The 15,937-nt window shown below is 34.6% G+C and overlaps 2 protein-coding genes across 3 annotated transcripts; one reads left to right on the top strand and one right to left on the bottom strand.

The window, feature by feature from the left end:
- The first annotated feature begins 1,797 nt into the window (after positions 1 to 1,797).
- Positions 1,798 to 7,559, top strand: LOC114187960 (polyamine oxidase 2-like). The gene is made up of 10 exons (XM_028076407.1): positions 1,798 to 2,186; positions 3,534 to 3,646; positions 4,439 to 4,527; positions 4,633 to 4,746; positions 4,945 to 5,032; positions 5,158 to 5,243; positions 5,336 to 5,438; positions 6,129 to 6,226; positions 6,315 to 6,744; positions 6,969 to 7,559. Exons 1-10 carry the CDS (start codon positions 2,147 to 2,149, stop codon positions 7,275 to 7,277), a joined length of 1,470 nt encoding a protein of 489 aa, XP_027932208.1. The 5' UTR covers positions 1,798 to 2,146; the 3' UTR covers positions 7,278 to 7,559.
- Positions 7,560 to 7,731: 172 nt separating this feature from the next.
- On the bottom strand, positions 7,732 to 11,330 carry LOC114187959 (protein DETOXIFICATION 41-like). Of its 2 annotated transcripts, XM_028076406.1 has the most exons (8): positions 10,973 to 11,330; positions 9,503 to 10,047; positions 9,258 to 9,344; positions 9,106 to 9,162; positions 8,790 to 9,028; positions 8,532 to 8,650; positions 8,295 to 8,381; positions 7,732 to 8,212 (listed from the first exon to the last, which is right to left on the bottom strand). In XM_028076406.1, exons 1-8 carry the CDS (start codon positions 11,282 to 11,284, stop codon positions 8,138 to 8,140), a joined length of 1,521 nt encoding a protein of 506 aa, XP_027932207.1. In that variant the 5' UTR covers positions 11,285 to 11,330; the 3' UTR covers positions 7,732 to 8,137. The 2 variants fall into 2 exon arrangements, with proteins under 2 accessions (XP_027932207.1, XP_027932206.1); XM_028076405.1 differs by having other exon boundaries at positions 7,732 to 8,381.
- Positions 11,331 to 15,937: the final 4,607 nt, after the last annotated feature.

The following is a 15,937-nucleotide window of genomic DNA, read 5'->3' as shown; positions in this document are numbered from 1 at the left end:
GCACTTACTATCAATTGATACAATGCTGAGCGGTATTAGAGTGGTGTTGAGCGGCAGCTTGCACTACAAGTCTAGGAGCATTCTGGCTCCATGGTGCTGAGCGATAGAGTTCACCGTTGAGCGACATATTTTACGAGTGGTTTGGCATTGAATAATGACACAATACCTCTAGGCACTACCTTTTGCAAGGAGAATGATGCTGAGTGGCATTGCTGAGCGCCAGTTTCCTATGTTGGCCCTATTTTACTCTTTAGTTGTTATAAATAGTTCTGTGATGGATATGATTCATGTATATGGCTTTGATTGTTAGTATTTGGTGTGAAATATTGTGATGGACCTTTTATGTTCATGACTCTGCATTTTTATTAAAGTAAGGTGAAATTGTTGTGTGAGCATGTATGATGATAATGATGTTAAAGGCATTTCAAGGAGAAAATCTTGGTGGTGGTAACTTTAGTGTATGACTTGACATAAGAGATGTTAGTAAGGAGGTATCTTGAACTCTAATAATCATTCACACTCAAATAGAGTAGAATGAGTTATGTGGTGAGAGTCGTAAGAGGTGGTAGTCACTAAATTGTTTTGGTCTTAGGTATGAAAGGAATTTACTTTGTGTGTGGTTGGGTGATAAACCCTTGAGTCTAGGCTATCTAAAGTCTAAGAACCATTATAGGTGCACACTCTAGTGAATTATATGTCAATGACATGTATCCAAATAATTGAGTTTAGTGTCAACTCATTTGTGTTCATATACATATCTATTTTATCTATGTTGGTGTGAAAATAACAAGATTTACTTATTTTAGAATTACTTTTTCCGTACACTAGCTTACTCTTTTGTGTGTTTTTGTATTTTCTTGTGTTGTTAGTCTCATTCTTTTGTGATGATCACCTATTAGCAGACGAAATTACAAGTTTAGAGACACCTATGAAGGATGAGGAATTATCAAGTAGAATAGTGGAAGGTCTCATGAAATTTTAGTAAGTTGTTAATTTTGTGTAGGGCTTGTTCGTTTAATTTGAGTGTATAAATGTTATATTTTTATAGTCCTATCTTTTATGAAATTGTATTAATATACTTTATATCCTAAATGAAGTGTTATATTTTGTTAGTTTTAAACTATTAAAATGAGATATCACAATTAATCCTTAAAACTTAAACTCTAATTATTAATTATTGTAAATAAATTAAACATGTAATAATTGCTCTTAATTTCTTTTATTATATATACATTAATTAATCAACTAAAATTTTAAAAAACATTATATATATATATATATATATATTTATTTTAAAAGAAAAAATATTATAAAAAAATTGACAGGATTTTTCAACTAACCCTACTTTTAACATATTAATGATAAATCAGACCAAAACCGGTAAAACAGTTGATTTTACATTTCGAATTTAAGGTTTTTAAATGGAAAAAACGTGGTTAGAAAAAATACATCAGATTAAGTTCAAGATTAATTATAAAGTGACCAATAAATATTTAAATAATTTGATTAAGAAAAAGCATAGACGTGATTAAAGAGAATGAGTTCCAAATTACTATCTATAAATAACTTCAACTCCTTCTAATGTCTTAATCAGGTTTTGATCCCTCAGCATCCGTAACCGACGCGTAGCAAGAATACCCTCGTGCACGTTCCAAATTACAAAGAAAAACGCAATCCACGTGTCCAATTTCCATAGGAAGTGCTCCCCACGCGCCCATCCGCGCTTGAAATGACGGTGCAGTTCGGCTGAGACGAAGGACGATCGTGACGAACCAACTCTATAAATCTCAGACGAAACTTGCTTTCCGAAATCACAACTCAACCTTCTCTCTCTAAAATTCACTATCTCTTTCTCTCTCCAGAATTTTCTCTCACCTTTTCTCTCTCTCAGAAAATCTTTTGAGCTTCCAGAACCTTCCGCCTGATCGATTCGTTTGTTTTGGCGGAAACTCGATTCGATATCGTGGCTCGAGCTGCATGAACTGGTTCGTGAAGCTGGATTCGTCGTCTTCAAACTTGAATTCCAACTACTTCGTTACGTGTTTGCTGATTTTCTTCCTCCATTTCTCGCCTCAATCGCTCTCTTTCGCTTCGAATTTCGACGCCGAATTATTTACTAACAATAATCTGAATTTTTGGTCCGATTATGGAGTCCAGAAATAAGCGTAGTCCTCAATTAACCAGAGGTTAGCTTTTAATCGATTTTCCCGTTTCTGAATTTTTTGTATTATTCTCTGCTTTTCTCAAATGTCGGTGGTAACTGCGTGTGCACCTTATTTTATTTGACGATGTATAGTTGTGGTGAGGAATGAAAAGAAGGTTTTTAATTTTTAAATCCGTGTTACGGTTTTATTGGTGAAATTAAAAAGTTTGTGTCAGTAATAGTTGGAGGCACGTGTCTACCAGGCACGAAGCTGTACCTTTTTTTTTTCTGAATAATTTATTTTATACTTGAATTAAATTAAACAAGCTATCATAAAGCTTTTAAAAATATTTTTGGATAAAAAGTAATTTCCGTATTTTATATATTGTTTTTCAAATACTTTTGGAAAGAAGTAATTTGTGTACCTTTAGTATTAGAAAGCCAGTTTATAGGATACGATTTAGATTTTTAAACTAAATAAAAATACTAGAGGACAACTTTCTCGATGAGAGGAAGAAAAAGGCAGGAATAGTAGGTATTTTGGTAGGATATGTTTTCAAATTTTACTATTTTCCTTCAGATTGCATAGTCAAAAATGAAAATTTTGTAGTCCATCAATTTATTTTTTGTGGTGTATGTAATAATAATCTATTTTAATTATATATATATATATATATATATATTTATGTATGTATATACATATATATTGTTTTAATCTATTTTAATTTTTATGCATATTATTTTAATTTCTTCTAGTTTCTATTGTTTGAGTTAAGATATTATTAATTTTACGATAAATATTTTTAGAGTCACATGGTCCATATCCCACATATTTTTTTTCATATTATACTTCAAATTATAGAAAAGTGATTTAATTTTTAGTATTTTATTGTATTTTAATTTTTTATAACAATTGTTTTTAGTTTTATAATAATATTTTTGCAGAAAACATTAGTTCATAGTCTAAATGTTTGACTTACAATTATGCACGTGGCTATTAAATTATTTTTATATTAATGTTATTGTTTTGTGTGTACCAAATGACCAAATCTCACTTACGTGAGATGGTTTTGCGAAGCGAGTGTTGTATATTTTTTGAAATTGAAACTGAGTGGTTTTTGGTAAGGGAATGACTTGTGAATTTTTCTTTTACTATATTTTACAATATAATAGGCCAAAAGAAATGTTCGTATGAGGATAATAAAGAGAATTGTAAGATAAGATAAATAATGGAAAGAGACGATTTAAGGAGAGAAAAAGTTATTTGAATTGATATATAATACACTCATGATCACTCTGGTATATAAAAAGTTGAGGGAATAATTTCAAAGTGAAATTAACTTATGGACCGTTCGATCATATTTCCTTTCTTTTTCCCTTTTTCCTGTAGCTCTGTGCTATGGAAACAACAAGCAGGAGGGGAGGTCACCATCTGTTATTGTTGTTGGTGGTGGCATGGCTGGGGTTGCTGCGGCACGTGCACTCCATGATGCTTCGTTTCAGGTAACAACTGTGCGCTACTTTAACTATATGGATTTTTAAGAACATTTGTTAAACTTGTATTTGCTACTCTAATGTAAAACAGTACTTTATAGGACAAAATTGAATGCAGTTTTGTAGGCACTTTTGGGGCAGATCTCCAATTTCAATAAGGGTTTTAAATCTTCTAATCTATGTTAACCTTCAATGCAAGTGGATGCTAGTTTAATCTATTATTGGGGAACTACCCAAAGTATTTGAAGAACTGTATCTGATTTTTGTTAAGTCCATGAACAGAGTTATTCTAAGTAAATATTGCAGGCATAGTGGATGGTTGTTCAGCCTTTTCCTGTAGTTTGAAATAGGTTGCATTATTTCAGTGGAAAAAATTGGTGGGTCAATCCATCATTATGATTTCCTACATCATTATGAGCTTTGTTGAATGGCAGCTTGTAATGGTTCCGGGGAAGGGTCCTGGGTGACATTTGGTAGTTCAGAATTGGACTGATGTTGTACGTACATATATGGGTGAATCAATTTTCACGAAAGGCACGCACGCAGCAAGTGAATTGGGTCACATTTTCTCTTATACTTTGATGAACCTGTTACCTGATAATTTCATGTGTTTGCGCGAATAATGCGAGTCATGAAGTGGCAAAATAATTTAACTTTTAAGCTAAGGATTGTGTATTTGTGTTGCTTGTAGTTGAAACTTGAACTTGCTTCATGTTTTTGTGGTCAATAGTTAAATAATTAATATGATTTTTCAGAGTTGAGGAACTAAATCGTGTATTTTGTTTTCTTAAATTTTGTTAGGTTGTTCTCTTAGAATCAAGGGATAGAATTGGTGGCCGAATTCACACTGATTACTCATTTGGTTTTCCTGTTGACCTGGGAGCCTCATGGTGAGGCTTCTTTTCTGATAAATTTATAATGTTTATGTTTTTATGAGAATGCAGAATTTGTCCATTACTTTCCATGTTTAGTAATAAGAGGTACTCATTTTTCAGGTTGCATGGAGTTTCCAAGGAAAACCCACTGGCTTCGGTCATTGCGAGGCTGGGGCTACCCCTTTATCGTACGAGTGGAGATAACTCCGTACTTTATGACCATGATTTGGAGAGGTAAGTATAGATTTTCATGATTTATAACTATTATATAGCTAATTCTGTCACACTTAAATAGTGATCATTGGTTTCAAATAATTTTTGGCAACTTATTTTAATATATTTTCTGGTCATTCTGCACGTTGGAAATTACTATAGACTACTTTTCTCTTTTTTTTTTTTAATTGAAAATTGAAATTCATTAAATTCTTGCAGCTATGCACTTTTTGATACGGATGGGAATCAGGTTCCCCAAGAGTTGGTAACAAAAGTTGGTGGAATATTTGAGACAATTTTAGAGGAGGTAATTCATTTTGTTTATTAATTTTCCTACTTATGTTTTACCTAATAAACTCTATTTTCATAGTTGGAAGAAATATTTTAGGCATAAATTGCATTTCTAAACGATCATTTCATGACTAAATGCAGACAAATAAAATAAGAGAAGAATTCAGTGAAGACATGTCCGTATTTCGTGGTCTTTCAATTGTTTTGGATAGGAAGCCTGAACTAAGGTTATTATGGACATAAGAAATAATTTCCTTAGCACCATTATTACTCTTTTAGGCCTTGTAATTGATAACATTTCTTCATCACTTGAAACCAGGTTGGAGGGCCTTGCTCATAAGGTGCTTCAGTGGTATTTGTGCAGGATGGAGGGTTGGTTTGCTGCAGATTCTGATACTATTTCACTAAAAGCATGGGATCAGGTAATTTTGATAAATCAAGTTGAAAATTTTGTTTGTATTAGTGGTCTAGTTCCAAATCCCCCACCCTTCTACCCACCCCAATTTACGCACTGAACGATCTATTCTCTTTGGTCTTACCTACAGGTAGTGAAAGAAATAGTTTGTAAAGTCGTCTCATAGCCAGGTGCATGCATGAGTCTTCAACATGCAGCCTTTCTATGACCGATAATCATGAAAATGTGTTTCCTGATCTACATATAGGAGTATGTATCTGATTGAAACCCTTTTGTACCTCAATAAATCATCTTAAGGCAAATTGCATTATATACAACTAAATGAACGATGGCTGCCTAAGATTTAAAACAGGTGTCAATTTAATATATAACACAATCATTATAACGTTCTTCCTCCACTACGAATTGGTGGTGCTTTTTTGTTAAAGTGGTTGGAGTGGGATGTGTAGGATTCCTCTATCATCTGAATATACCATCTTATTGCATGATTGTTAAAAGGTTGTCTCAACCTTTACGGGATGTAGGGTTCAAAATTGTTACGCACTTTTTACCGGCCTACCATAAAGTTTGTTAAAAAGGAATCCATATTACAAATAGGCAACTTTATTACCCTAATTATAGCATCTTACATGAAACCTTTTGTCTAACACGTGATATATTTTTTTTCTTCGTAATTACTTCTGTCATGTACTTACAGGAAGTGCTGCTCCCCGGTGGTCACGGTCTAATGGTCCGGGGCTACTTGCCTGTTATAAATACCTTAGCCAAGGGTCTTGATATTCGTTTGGGGCACAGGTAGATAATATTTTTAATTATTAGTTAGATTCCTATGTACTATTTTTTTGTAATGAATCCTCTGGCCATGGTGATGCCCCTTTTTCAGGGTGACAAAAGTAATTAGGCGATATAATGGAGTAAAGGTAACAGTGGAAAATGGTAAAACATTTTTTGCTGATGCTGCTATCATTGCTGTTCCGCTTGGGGTGCTTAAAGCAAAGAGAATAGTGTTTGAGCCAAAACTCCCAGACTGGAAGGAAGCTGCCATAGCTGATCTTGGAATTGGAATTGAGAACAAAATCATCTTACACTTCGAAAATGTGTTTTGGCCTAATGTGGAGTTCTTGGGAGTAGTTGCTGATACCTCTTATGGATGCAGCTACTTCCTTAATCTCCACAAGGCCGCAGGTCATCCTGTCCTTGTTTACATGCCTTCTGGGCGGCTTGCCAAAGACATCGAAAAGATGTCTGATGAAGCAGCTGCCAACTTCGCTTTCATGCAGCTCCAGAGGATTCTTCCAGATGCTTCTTCACCGGTACCCATATTAATTTTTCCTGTTACTACCACGTTTAGTCCGCAATATAAAAGAAACCAATGCTTCAGTCTGTAAATACATTGTCTAAGATACATAAAGCATAGTCTACCTGTCCGTCCACTTTTTAATCTTTACAAGTGTATGGTTTTTGGTCGTTCAACAATTAAGTGAGATGCAAAGTATGGTGTGTGTATTTTAATTGGTAATTTGATGCGACTCTGCAGATTCAGTATCTTGTGTCTCGGTGGGGCTCAGATATAAATTCACTAGGTTCGTATAGCTATGATGCTGTAGGAAAATCCCATGAACTGTTTGAGAGGCTACGAGTCCCAGTGGATAATTTGTTCTTTGCTGGGGAAGCAACAAGTATGAGTTATCCAGGTTCTGTTCATGGGGCATTCTCCACCGGAATGATGGCAGCAGAAGATTGCCGGATGCGGGTTCTGGAGCGCTATGGAGAGCTTGATTTGTTCCAACCAGTCATGGGAGAAGAGGCTTCCTTGTCTATCCCTCTTCAGATATCTCGTATGTAATCTAATCTTCTTTGCGTCATAACTAGTGGACACAACCAGAACCTCTGTTTTCTTCTTCACTGCCATTTATCTAGCTCCATATATAGTGATGCTCTTGGTAATAGTCTCTAGTCTTTTGTTGAAGTCATCTTTTCTGTTGCATATCCATAGTCAATGTTTGTTATGAACTGGTTATATGAATATTATATTGTGTACCTAAGAGGCTCTGACAACTTTACTTTCGTGAAGTGCTTCTTAGTTTTGAGAATGTCTCTGGACTCATCAACTTTGTATTTGCGTGCACGATAAAAATGTGCCAATTCCTGTTTTCTCTCGTCTTTTAAATATGATTTTTAACAAACCTTCACGTGATCGTTGTTTCATGCAATAATTTATACTTTAAATAAATATATTCCACATGTGGAACTTACGACACTCAGACATTTCCCAGCTGCGAAAAGTGTTGGCTCGGAAACAGACAGGATTATTATAGAAGTTTTCACAAATTTCACATGCAGGAAGCAGTTTTCTCATTATTCCTATCTTTATTCAATTATTTGAATTCGTTTGGTTAACCATTATTGAGTTATAAAACTTTTCACTACGGCATAAACGAGTTATTAATACTTCCAAGTTTCAATCTCAGTAAATTTTCAATTTTTTAATTGCCCTCTTTTTTTGTGCACACGTTGTTACATATTTTTGGAATTTTCTTCAATAATTAACCTCTAGTGAAAGTTGGTTCAGTTCTTTGACCACCAAAATTATGTAAGTTGATACCAAATATAGCAACGAATCAAATGATATTCCCGTGGCCCATAACTTATGGTGCAGCTAAGCAACTTTATTTTAAAGCCTGAAGGAAATGAAAAAAGAAAATGTCAAATATTCGTAATCAAGAGATCTAGGGTCTCATCTTCTGCTGATCTTTTGATGCGAGCAAGAGCTTTTTCAACCTACAATTGCGTAGTAAATTGCTTCACTTTGCATGTAACAAGCAAGTTCTGTAACATTTAGTATTCTTTTAATTTTCGTTACCTCTGCATCCCAATTTGTTCTAGCAGTCAGAATTGTTAGAGTTGCTGCTTGTACTAAAACTGCGAAGATCATCCCCCACCAGATACCCTGTAACAAACCCAAATACTACAAATATTCATGCCAATGCATAAGAAACAAATTAACTTTGAAGGAATTTATCTTTTATTATTTTTATTCTTTAGAAATATTTATGAAAAAAAATTATTCAGATGTCTATCAGAAATGTTTTGAACTTACAGCCACTCCCAGAGTAGTTTGAAAGCCAAGAACACACCCAACAGTGAGACCAATGACATAGAAAGAAGCCAAATTTACATAAGCCACAACAGCCTGCCATCCACTTCCAATTGCAACTCCTGAATTTTTCCAAATAAAAATACACAAAAGGAAGAATCACTGTACAAACCTTTTTGTTGCCTTACATAATATATTAATCAATTTTTTTAGCAAGAATTAGCTCATTTTTCAAAGTTTAGTGGGAGTGGATTTTGTTACCTGACAGTATGGGTTGAATGAAATTTAAGAAAACTGAGATAGCAAGCAGTGGAGTCAAACTAGAAACTTCTTCAATGACTTCAGAATCAGAAGTGAAAAGCCTGCTCAAAGGCTTCTGGCATGTCAAAATAATTGCAGAGAAAACTACACTGATGACAATGCTGATTCCATTCACTACAATGACAGAAAATCTTGCTACTCTTGGATGAGCTGCCTCTAATTCATTGCTGATTCTGACACTACAATCACCCAACTTCTCATTAACACCATTTAAGTTGACTTGAGCTAAATCAGAGCATTTTTTTCTTACACTGACCTGGTTGCAGCACTTAGACCCAACATAAACTGCAGGTCCCAGTTTAAGTAATTCATACTGAATGAGAATCCATTGTCATGGAAATTATGGTTAAACAAGATGAACATTAATTGACCATACCAATAAAAAAGGATGCTGCCATAATAACATACCAAATAGAAATACTGTCCACTGAGACTGTGGGATTGGAGATCAACCCAGATAAAAGTATCAGTCCTTGATTATACCATGTCTCCAAACTGCATTAGAACCAAAAAATAATTAAAAAACTAGATCTAAGTTTTGTACTTTTTCTAATTATTATTAAAACTATAAATTTTTTTCCAAAGAGATGCACTTTAAAAGAAATATTTATGTGGCCAAGAGGGTGAGAATTAAGTCGATTTCTTGTCTATACCACAGCATCCAAGCATAAGCTGCTGTGAGTTTGAAATAAGGCCAAATTCCTTTGAAAGCTTTGACAGTGAAGCCACCCCAAGTTTGGTTACATCTTGGGCTAAGAATGATGTATAAACCATTCAACAAGACAAGAAACCACCATGAGAAGCTGAGAGTAAGGGCAGCTCCAAGAAGTCCACAGTTGAAAACAAAGAGAACCAACCAAGTGAGAAGCAGATGCAGAAGGAACACCCCAAGTGACATGAATGCAAGAGGGTTCACAATGTTCTGTGCTTGGAGGAACCTCTGCATAGGGCAGGAAACTGCAAATGCATAGAGTTGGAGAATGATTCCGCGTGCAAAAACTTGACTTTGTTCTGCTATGCTCTCTGACTGACCTATGGCTTTCAGAAATGACCCTGAAAACCAATACAGAAATGTGAGAATCACTGCAGCTCCCAAGTGTAAGATAATTGCTCTCTGCAATATGATCCCCATTGCTGAGTATTTTCTTGCCCCATATGCTTCTCCACACACTGTTTGCACTGCACTTGCCATCCCCAACTGTTTAAGGAGAATTCAACAACCACTTTCATAGATTGAACTTACAAAACTAAACTCAAGTTGCATACCAAAGAAATCACCAAATTTTTAGAATCTCACTTCTTGTTTACTAAACTCATTCAAGATTTTGTAATTTCTAATTCTTTTTAACATATAACAGTGTCAAGAAATATACAAAAAATATGTTGTTATTTATCATTGCTGGTAAAGAGATGTACATCAGAAGAACAATGTGCAAAGTGAAAGTCATCAACTAATTCCCATTGTAAAATTGAAACTAGGTATTTACATTTCTTCTTCTTTATACTGACTCCTATCCAAATATGACCCCACATTCACTACTTGTTTACACATATTACCCATGTATTTTCTGATAACTAAGTAAGAAGCAACTTTTAGAAATTTTCACAAATTGATGTTGAATATGTAGATTGTAGAACCACCCCAAATCAAAGCACATTTATGAACAAAAGCAGGGCTTGATGGTGTTTTTGGTCCTTATATTTATAAGGATCATTCAATGTTTTCCCTCTAATTATTTTCTTAAGTCAATGTAATTTTTATATTTTTTTAAAAAATTTAATGGGATCTTTTCCGTGTTTAAAGAACTATGAGTCGACATCTTTTCCGTTCTTTATCTAATCCCAAGGACAAAAAGGATGATAAGCTGATATCTATTAGTACAATCATCACTCTTTTTACATGCTTATTTTCTAATCCCAATGCCAAAATGACATGATAACACTGATTTAAGGGAACTATTCAAATTGAGTTTTGTTAATATATATAAATCACATTGGAGAAGAAATAATTAAAGAAAAAACATTCACAAATATTGGACAAAAATAGGTAATAGTAAAACCAAACTCACTCAAAATGACATGTTAGGTAAAAGTTTGAGACTATATAAAGCAAGCAAGCATACCATAATCCCATAAGCAAGACCCTGAATTCCAACAATGGCCATGGATGCCCCAGCAAGCTCAAGAGAGCCCAAGTGCCCAGTGAACATCAAGGTGACAAAGCTTAGCATGTAGTTGAAAATGGAGACAACAATGGAGGCCCATGACAGTAACCATATGAGCCTTGACTCCCAAGCAACAAGTTGGGGCCACCATCTCAACTCAATGGACCTTTCTTTCAAGAACTCTTCAATGGTGTCTGATGACAAATCTGGAATGTGGGAGTGTGAATGAAGACCAAGTAGAAGTGGTTGGTACCCTGACTCTGAGTTCATGCTTCTGTTGTGTGCACTATTCCTCCAAAAGAAAGCAAAGAGGAATTGCAAGTATTATGAAAGGGACATGTGACAAGTTAGTTTGCCTAAGATTTTGTAACTACCAACCATTCTTCTTCTTCACACTTACCTAACTTGCAAACAAGTGGATCACACTAACCCCAACACCACAATTTTTCCTCACATCTTGGTATTCTTTAAAATGAAAATATAACATAAAGGGTTAAATATAACATTTGGATATTTAATTTTATAACTTGAAAACTAAATTAATAGATGTTTTAATTTATCAAAGTGTAAAAAAAATTAATGTTAAAAATAATATGTTTTAAATACTATAATAATAATAGTTATTATTTGTACTATTATTTTTCTTTAGTAACTTTAATATGGTTTTTTTCTTCTTCTCATTCAATTTGGACACAACTATCTCAAAAAATAAAATAAAACTTAGGGAATTCATTTGTAAAAAGTAAGAAAAAATTGTTTTTATATGATTATGATACAAAATCTTTCTTTTGAAGTTACACTTGTTGTAATGTGACGAAGATGTTATTATATAGACTATTAGAAACTTTTATTGTAAGATATAACATATGAATAATGATAGTAAGTTGTTTATGTTTTATCTTTTATAATTACATCTTTATCTTTTATATGATCACTAATTAATATGGTGATAATAGTTGACTTATAAGATATTTAAATCATATTTATGTATTTAGATATATGCATAGGTATATAAATTCTCTAAACTTGAAATTCAAATAAAACACATGGTTAAGTAACTAAATAGTTTTTGATATATTTGGACTTTCATTTTTTTTTTCATGAATTTTAAAAATAATTACTCAAATATAAACTTTGTGTTAAAATGTGTAACATCCAAATTTTAGCAGCTTAAAACTAATAAAATAAGATGTTTAATCATAATGTACAAAATAGATAATCCGATGTACCAAAATATATTTATAGTCTTACAAAAAAAATAGAACTATAAAAATATATCATTTATACACTTAAAATAAACTAGCAAGAAAACCCTATACAAGACTAACCACTTACTAAACTTTCTGAGACCTTCCACTACTCTAGCTAATATCTCCTCATTCACCACAAGCTACACCTACAACTTCATCTACTCCCATCAAAATAGGTGATCATCGCAAAAGAAAAGAACAACACACAAGACAACCAAGAAAACAAATAGATAGGGTAAGCTAATGTATACAAGAAATATTCACATACACACACACACACACATATACATACATACATACACACACACACACACACACACACACACACACACACATATATATATATATATATATATATATATATATATATAATCACATCTCTGATTTATAATCACATAAACAGTTAACACAAGACTCAATTATCTGGATCATGTGCTTGATATAGAATACTAAGGAAGTATGCATCTGTGATGGTTTCTAAACTCTACAGAGTTTTAGACAAAATGGGTTATCACCCAACCACTCACAAGGTTAATCCCCTTGTGCCTTAGGCCTAATATGTCCCAAGACTAAGATATCCTACCACTCTCACCACATAATTCATTCTACTCTATATGAGTGTGAAAGATTATCATAATTTAGGATACTTTCCTATTCTAGACATCTCCTATATCAAGGCATACACTAAAAACACATCACCTAGAATTTTCTTGAAATCTATTAAGCAGCTCACATTCCATGTTCACAGACATATAATTGTATCAAATATCAATAACATTCATCTCTATATGAACCAATACTCTCTAGAATAAATCAGCCACGATTTGCTTATGCTTTGATCAACTCGCGCAACGAGTATGTCTTCACGTTGGGCGAAAGTTGCTCTTTCGACCAGCGACGAGATTGCTCGCCTAGTGAGTTCATCACTGGGACTCTAGGGAAAATATTTTCCCATAATTTGCATAGCGAGTAGGGCTCGTCCAACAACACCCAAATCAGTGAGCCCCTGAATTATAATTCACCCAGCAAGCTCATACTTTCCAACGAATCGTAAGTTAGTGAACCCTTGACTTGTATCTCACCCAACGAGCCCATACTCGCCAAACAAATATACTAATCTATAGAATTTTGCATATCAAAATTATGCATAATTCTACATATCAAAATTCTGCCTTGTAACATCCAAGTTGGATGTTACTAAGTTTTAATAAAATAAAAAATAAAATATAGAAATAAACCTCATTTATTATGCTGTCTTTTCCCAAAATACAAGAAATTAAAACCTTTGTTATCGTAATAATTCAAAATCCACAAAAACATAAATACCAAATACAATTTTCAAGTTTGACAATATAAGTGTTTACAAAGTCCTTAAAATCCATAAAGTAATACAACTATGTAAAAAGAAAACTCCCAAAGTTGCCCTCGCTCCAGCTCTATGCCTCACCAGCACCACCTGCAATATCATTTGCTCTTGTGTAACACATTACACGATCATTGCCAAACACAAGCAGATAGGGTGAACTAACAAATAAACGAATGACAATTCACAATATATGCACATACACATATCAAAGGAACTTTATCCTTTGGATGAATACCTCAAGATGCCCTTGATGCCACACCTACAAGCCACAACTTGTAGAACACGTGTGGAAACCTGATATGGACCACACTCTGTAACGCCAGGTGGAGTTTCCAATAAGAAGCATAATTCGTAATGTCCCAAGACTACCAAACTTGTCGGCTAAATACCAAGGATGACAATCTTTCTGGACCCATCCGTACGAGCCACAACTTGTATACTTACACTAGCACACTCGCCAATCTGAGCCACAACTCCAAGATTCCTCGTATTCATTTGTCATCCCGAGCCACACCTCAAGGAACACTCCAACAAGTGTCTCTTTAAGGTATCACCCAAACCTTGTAGACCACGCACATCCAAAGCAAACAACCAACCATTTTGCCTTTGTATTATCGCCTGACACTACTCCCGAGCCACAAGGTGAAATTCAGTTCCAGACCGCCTGGCGGAACCCTCATGCCGCCAGGCGCCACTCATTCCACTCACCACCAGGCGTTACGCGCTCTAGAACCCCACTATTTTTGTAGCTATCGCTTGGCGATTCAACCTCCTCGCCAGGCGCTACACCAGTACAACGAGTTTACTGGTTTCAATCCCTATAGAATGCTTCCACCCATTGCTTCATTATTGCAATCGCATCTTACTCTCTAAGTTGGTTGATACTCCATATACTATGGTCCATACTTGAAAATCCACAACCCCATTGCCTAAAATAGTGACTATACGCTTATAATTTTTCCATTAGGAACTAATCTCATATTTTAACCTATTCATAAGTAAAACCCAATCATAGGAACACCACCTTACAATGATAACATGTACTCTAAGCACAATTTCCATCTCATTACCAACATTACAATAATTACCCATTATGAATCAATCTACTGCATTTCTAGCCTCAACCATCCATAGTTAACCCAAAATCCCACCATACATTTCATAAGGTATCCAAACAAAGAGTATCCCATTCTTATATCCCAACTGCAATTAAATTATGCACCATAATGATATCTCAACCTCTAATACAATATTTCTCACATCATAATTCTTCCCATTCCAACTTCCCTTTAAAATCATAACTTATGTATAATTTATGTATTTTCCTTCCACTCAACCTTGGTCTAATGGCCCCATAATTCACCATCATAAATCAATTAACCCCAAAGAGTTCCAAAACCCTTAATTTTCCTCACAGTCGCGTAGAGTTATCATCGACTGCATTGGCGCTTGGCGACATATAGCCACCATTAGGCGATGCATCCAAATTCTGGGAAACCCATAACCTCTCCCTACACCCGAGAACCCGTATTTCCCATCCCATACTTTGCTAGTTCATACCATCAATTGTAGCCACTTGTCAATTTAACATAAAACGAACAACATTCAATCCATCTCAACCTGCAATTTATCCCTGAATCCAAAACCCCCAATTACTCAAACCCTAACACAAGTACATATCCTAATCATCCAATTTTCTCGCATCACCTCATAATTTCACAATTAGTCCCTTCCTTTTTATCAATCCATGATTATAACACCTTTTCCACCGAACAAAAGCAGCCCAGAACAAAGAAAACCCAAAATTGAGCCAAAATTGCCCGCGTAGCCTGGCGATTATTCATCACCGCCAGGCGGTTCATAAAAAATTGAGAATTTGGGTTGAACAGGTTGTATCGCCTGGTTGCCCATTCATGTCGTTAGGCAGTTTCTGGCAAAAACCAGAAAATAGGAAAAAAATGTATATGTCACTTGGGGGCTTTGGAGGCCCTCAGGTGATTTTTGGAAATTTTCCATAAATCTAGAAACTCGAGATTTTTGCAAATAGAAAAATGCAAAATTCATTTCATACAATATACAATTTACCAATCACCATAGAATTACGAGTTCAGTACCCCTAACCTGGATTCCTTACTTAAAATTGAGTATGTTATTTTTCCTCCTTGACCAACAATGGCTTCCCTTAGCTCTCCCCCAATTCAGCTCCTTCGTTTCACTTAACTAAGCCTTAATTTCTAAAAATGAAATTGCCATTAAAAATGGTTTTAATGGTTATTCAACAGCTATTTTTAGATGTCCTCCCAGCCC

Source organism: Vigna unguiculata, chromosome 6, assembly GCF_004118075.2.
Source record: "Vigna unguiculata cultivar IT97K-499-35 chromosome 6, ASM411807v1, whole genome shotgun sequence".
In the NCBI taxonomy this organism is placed as follows: domain Eukaryota; kingdom Viridiplantae; phylum Streptophyta; class Magnoliopsida; order Fabales; family Fabaceae; genus Vigna; species Vigna unguiculata.
The sequence above is the reverse complement of the archived record's forward strand: the minus strand, read 5'-3'. Positions and strand labels throughout refer to the sequence as shown.

Bases quoted from the DNA above. Each gene is read 5' to 3' on its own strand.
- LOC114187960 (XM_028076407.1), top strand. From the start codon at position 2,147: ATGGAGTCCAGAAATAAGCGTAGTCCTCAATTAACCAGAG. The intron at 4,528-4,632 runs GTGAGGCTTCTT...CTCATTTTTCAG, and splicing joins GTTGACCTGGGAGCCTCATG to GTTGCATGGAGTTTCCAAGG. The intron at 4,747-4,944 runs GTAAGTATAGAT...AAATTCTTGCAG, and splicing joins TATGACCATGATTTGGAGAG to CTATGCACTTTTTGATACGG.
- LOC114187959 (XM_028076405.1), bottom strand. From the start codon at position 11,284: ATGAACTCAGAGTCAGGGTACCAACCACTTCTACTTGGTCTTCATTCA. The intron at 9,163-9,257 runs GTATGTTATTAT...ATTCTCATTCAG, and splicing joins GTGGACAGTATTTCTATTTG to TATGAATTACTTAAACTGGG. The intron at 8,382-8,531 runs GTAAGTTCAAAA...GGTTTGTTACAG, and splicing joins AAACTACTCTGGGAGTGGCT to GGTATCTGGTGGGGGATGAT.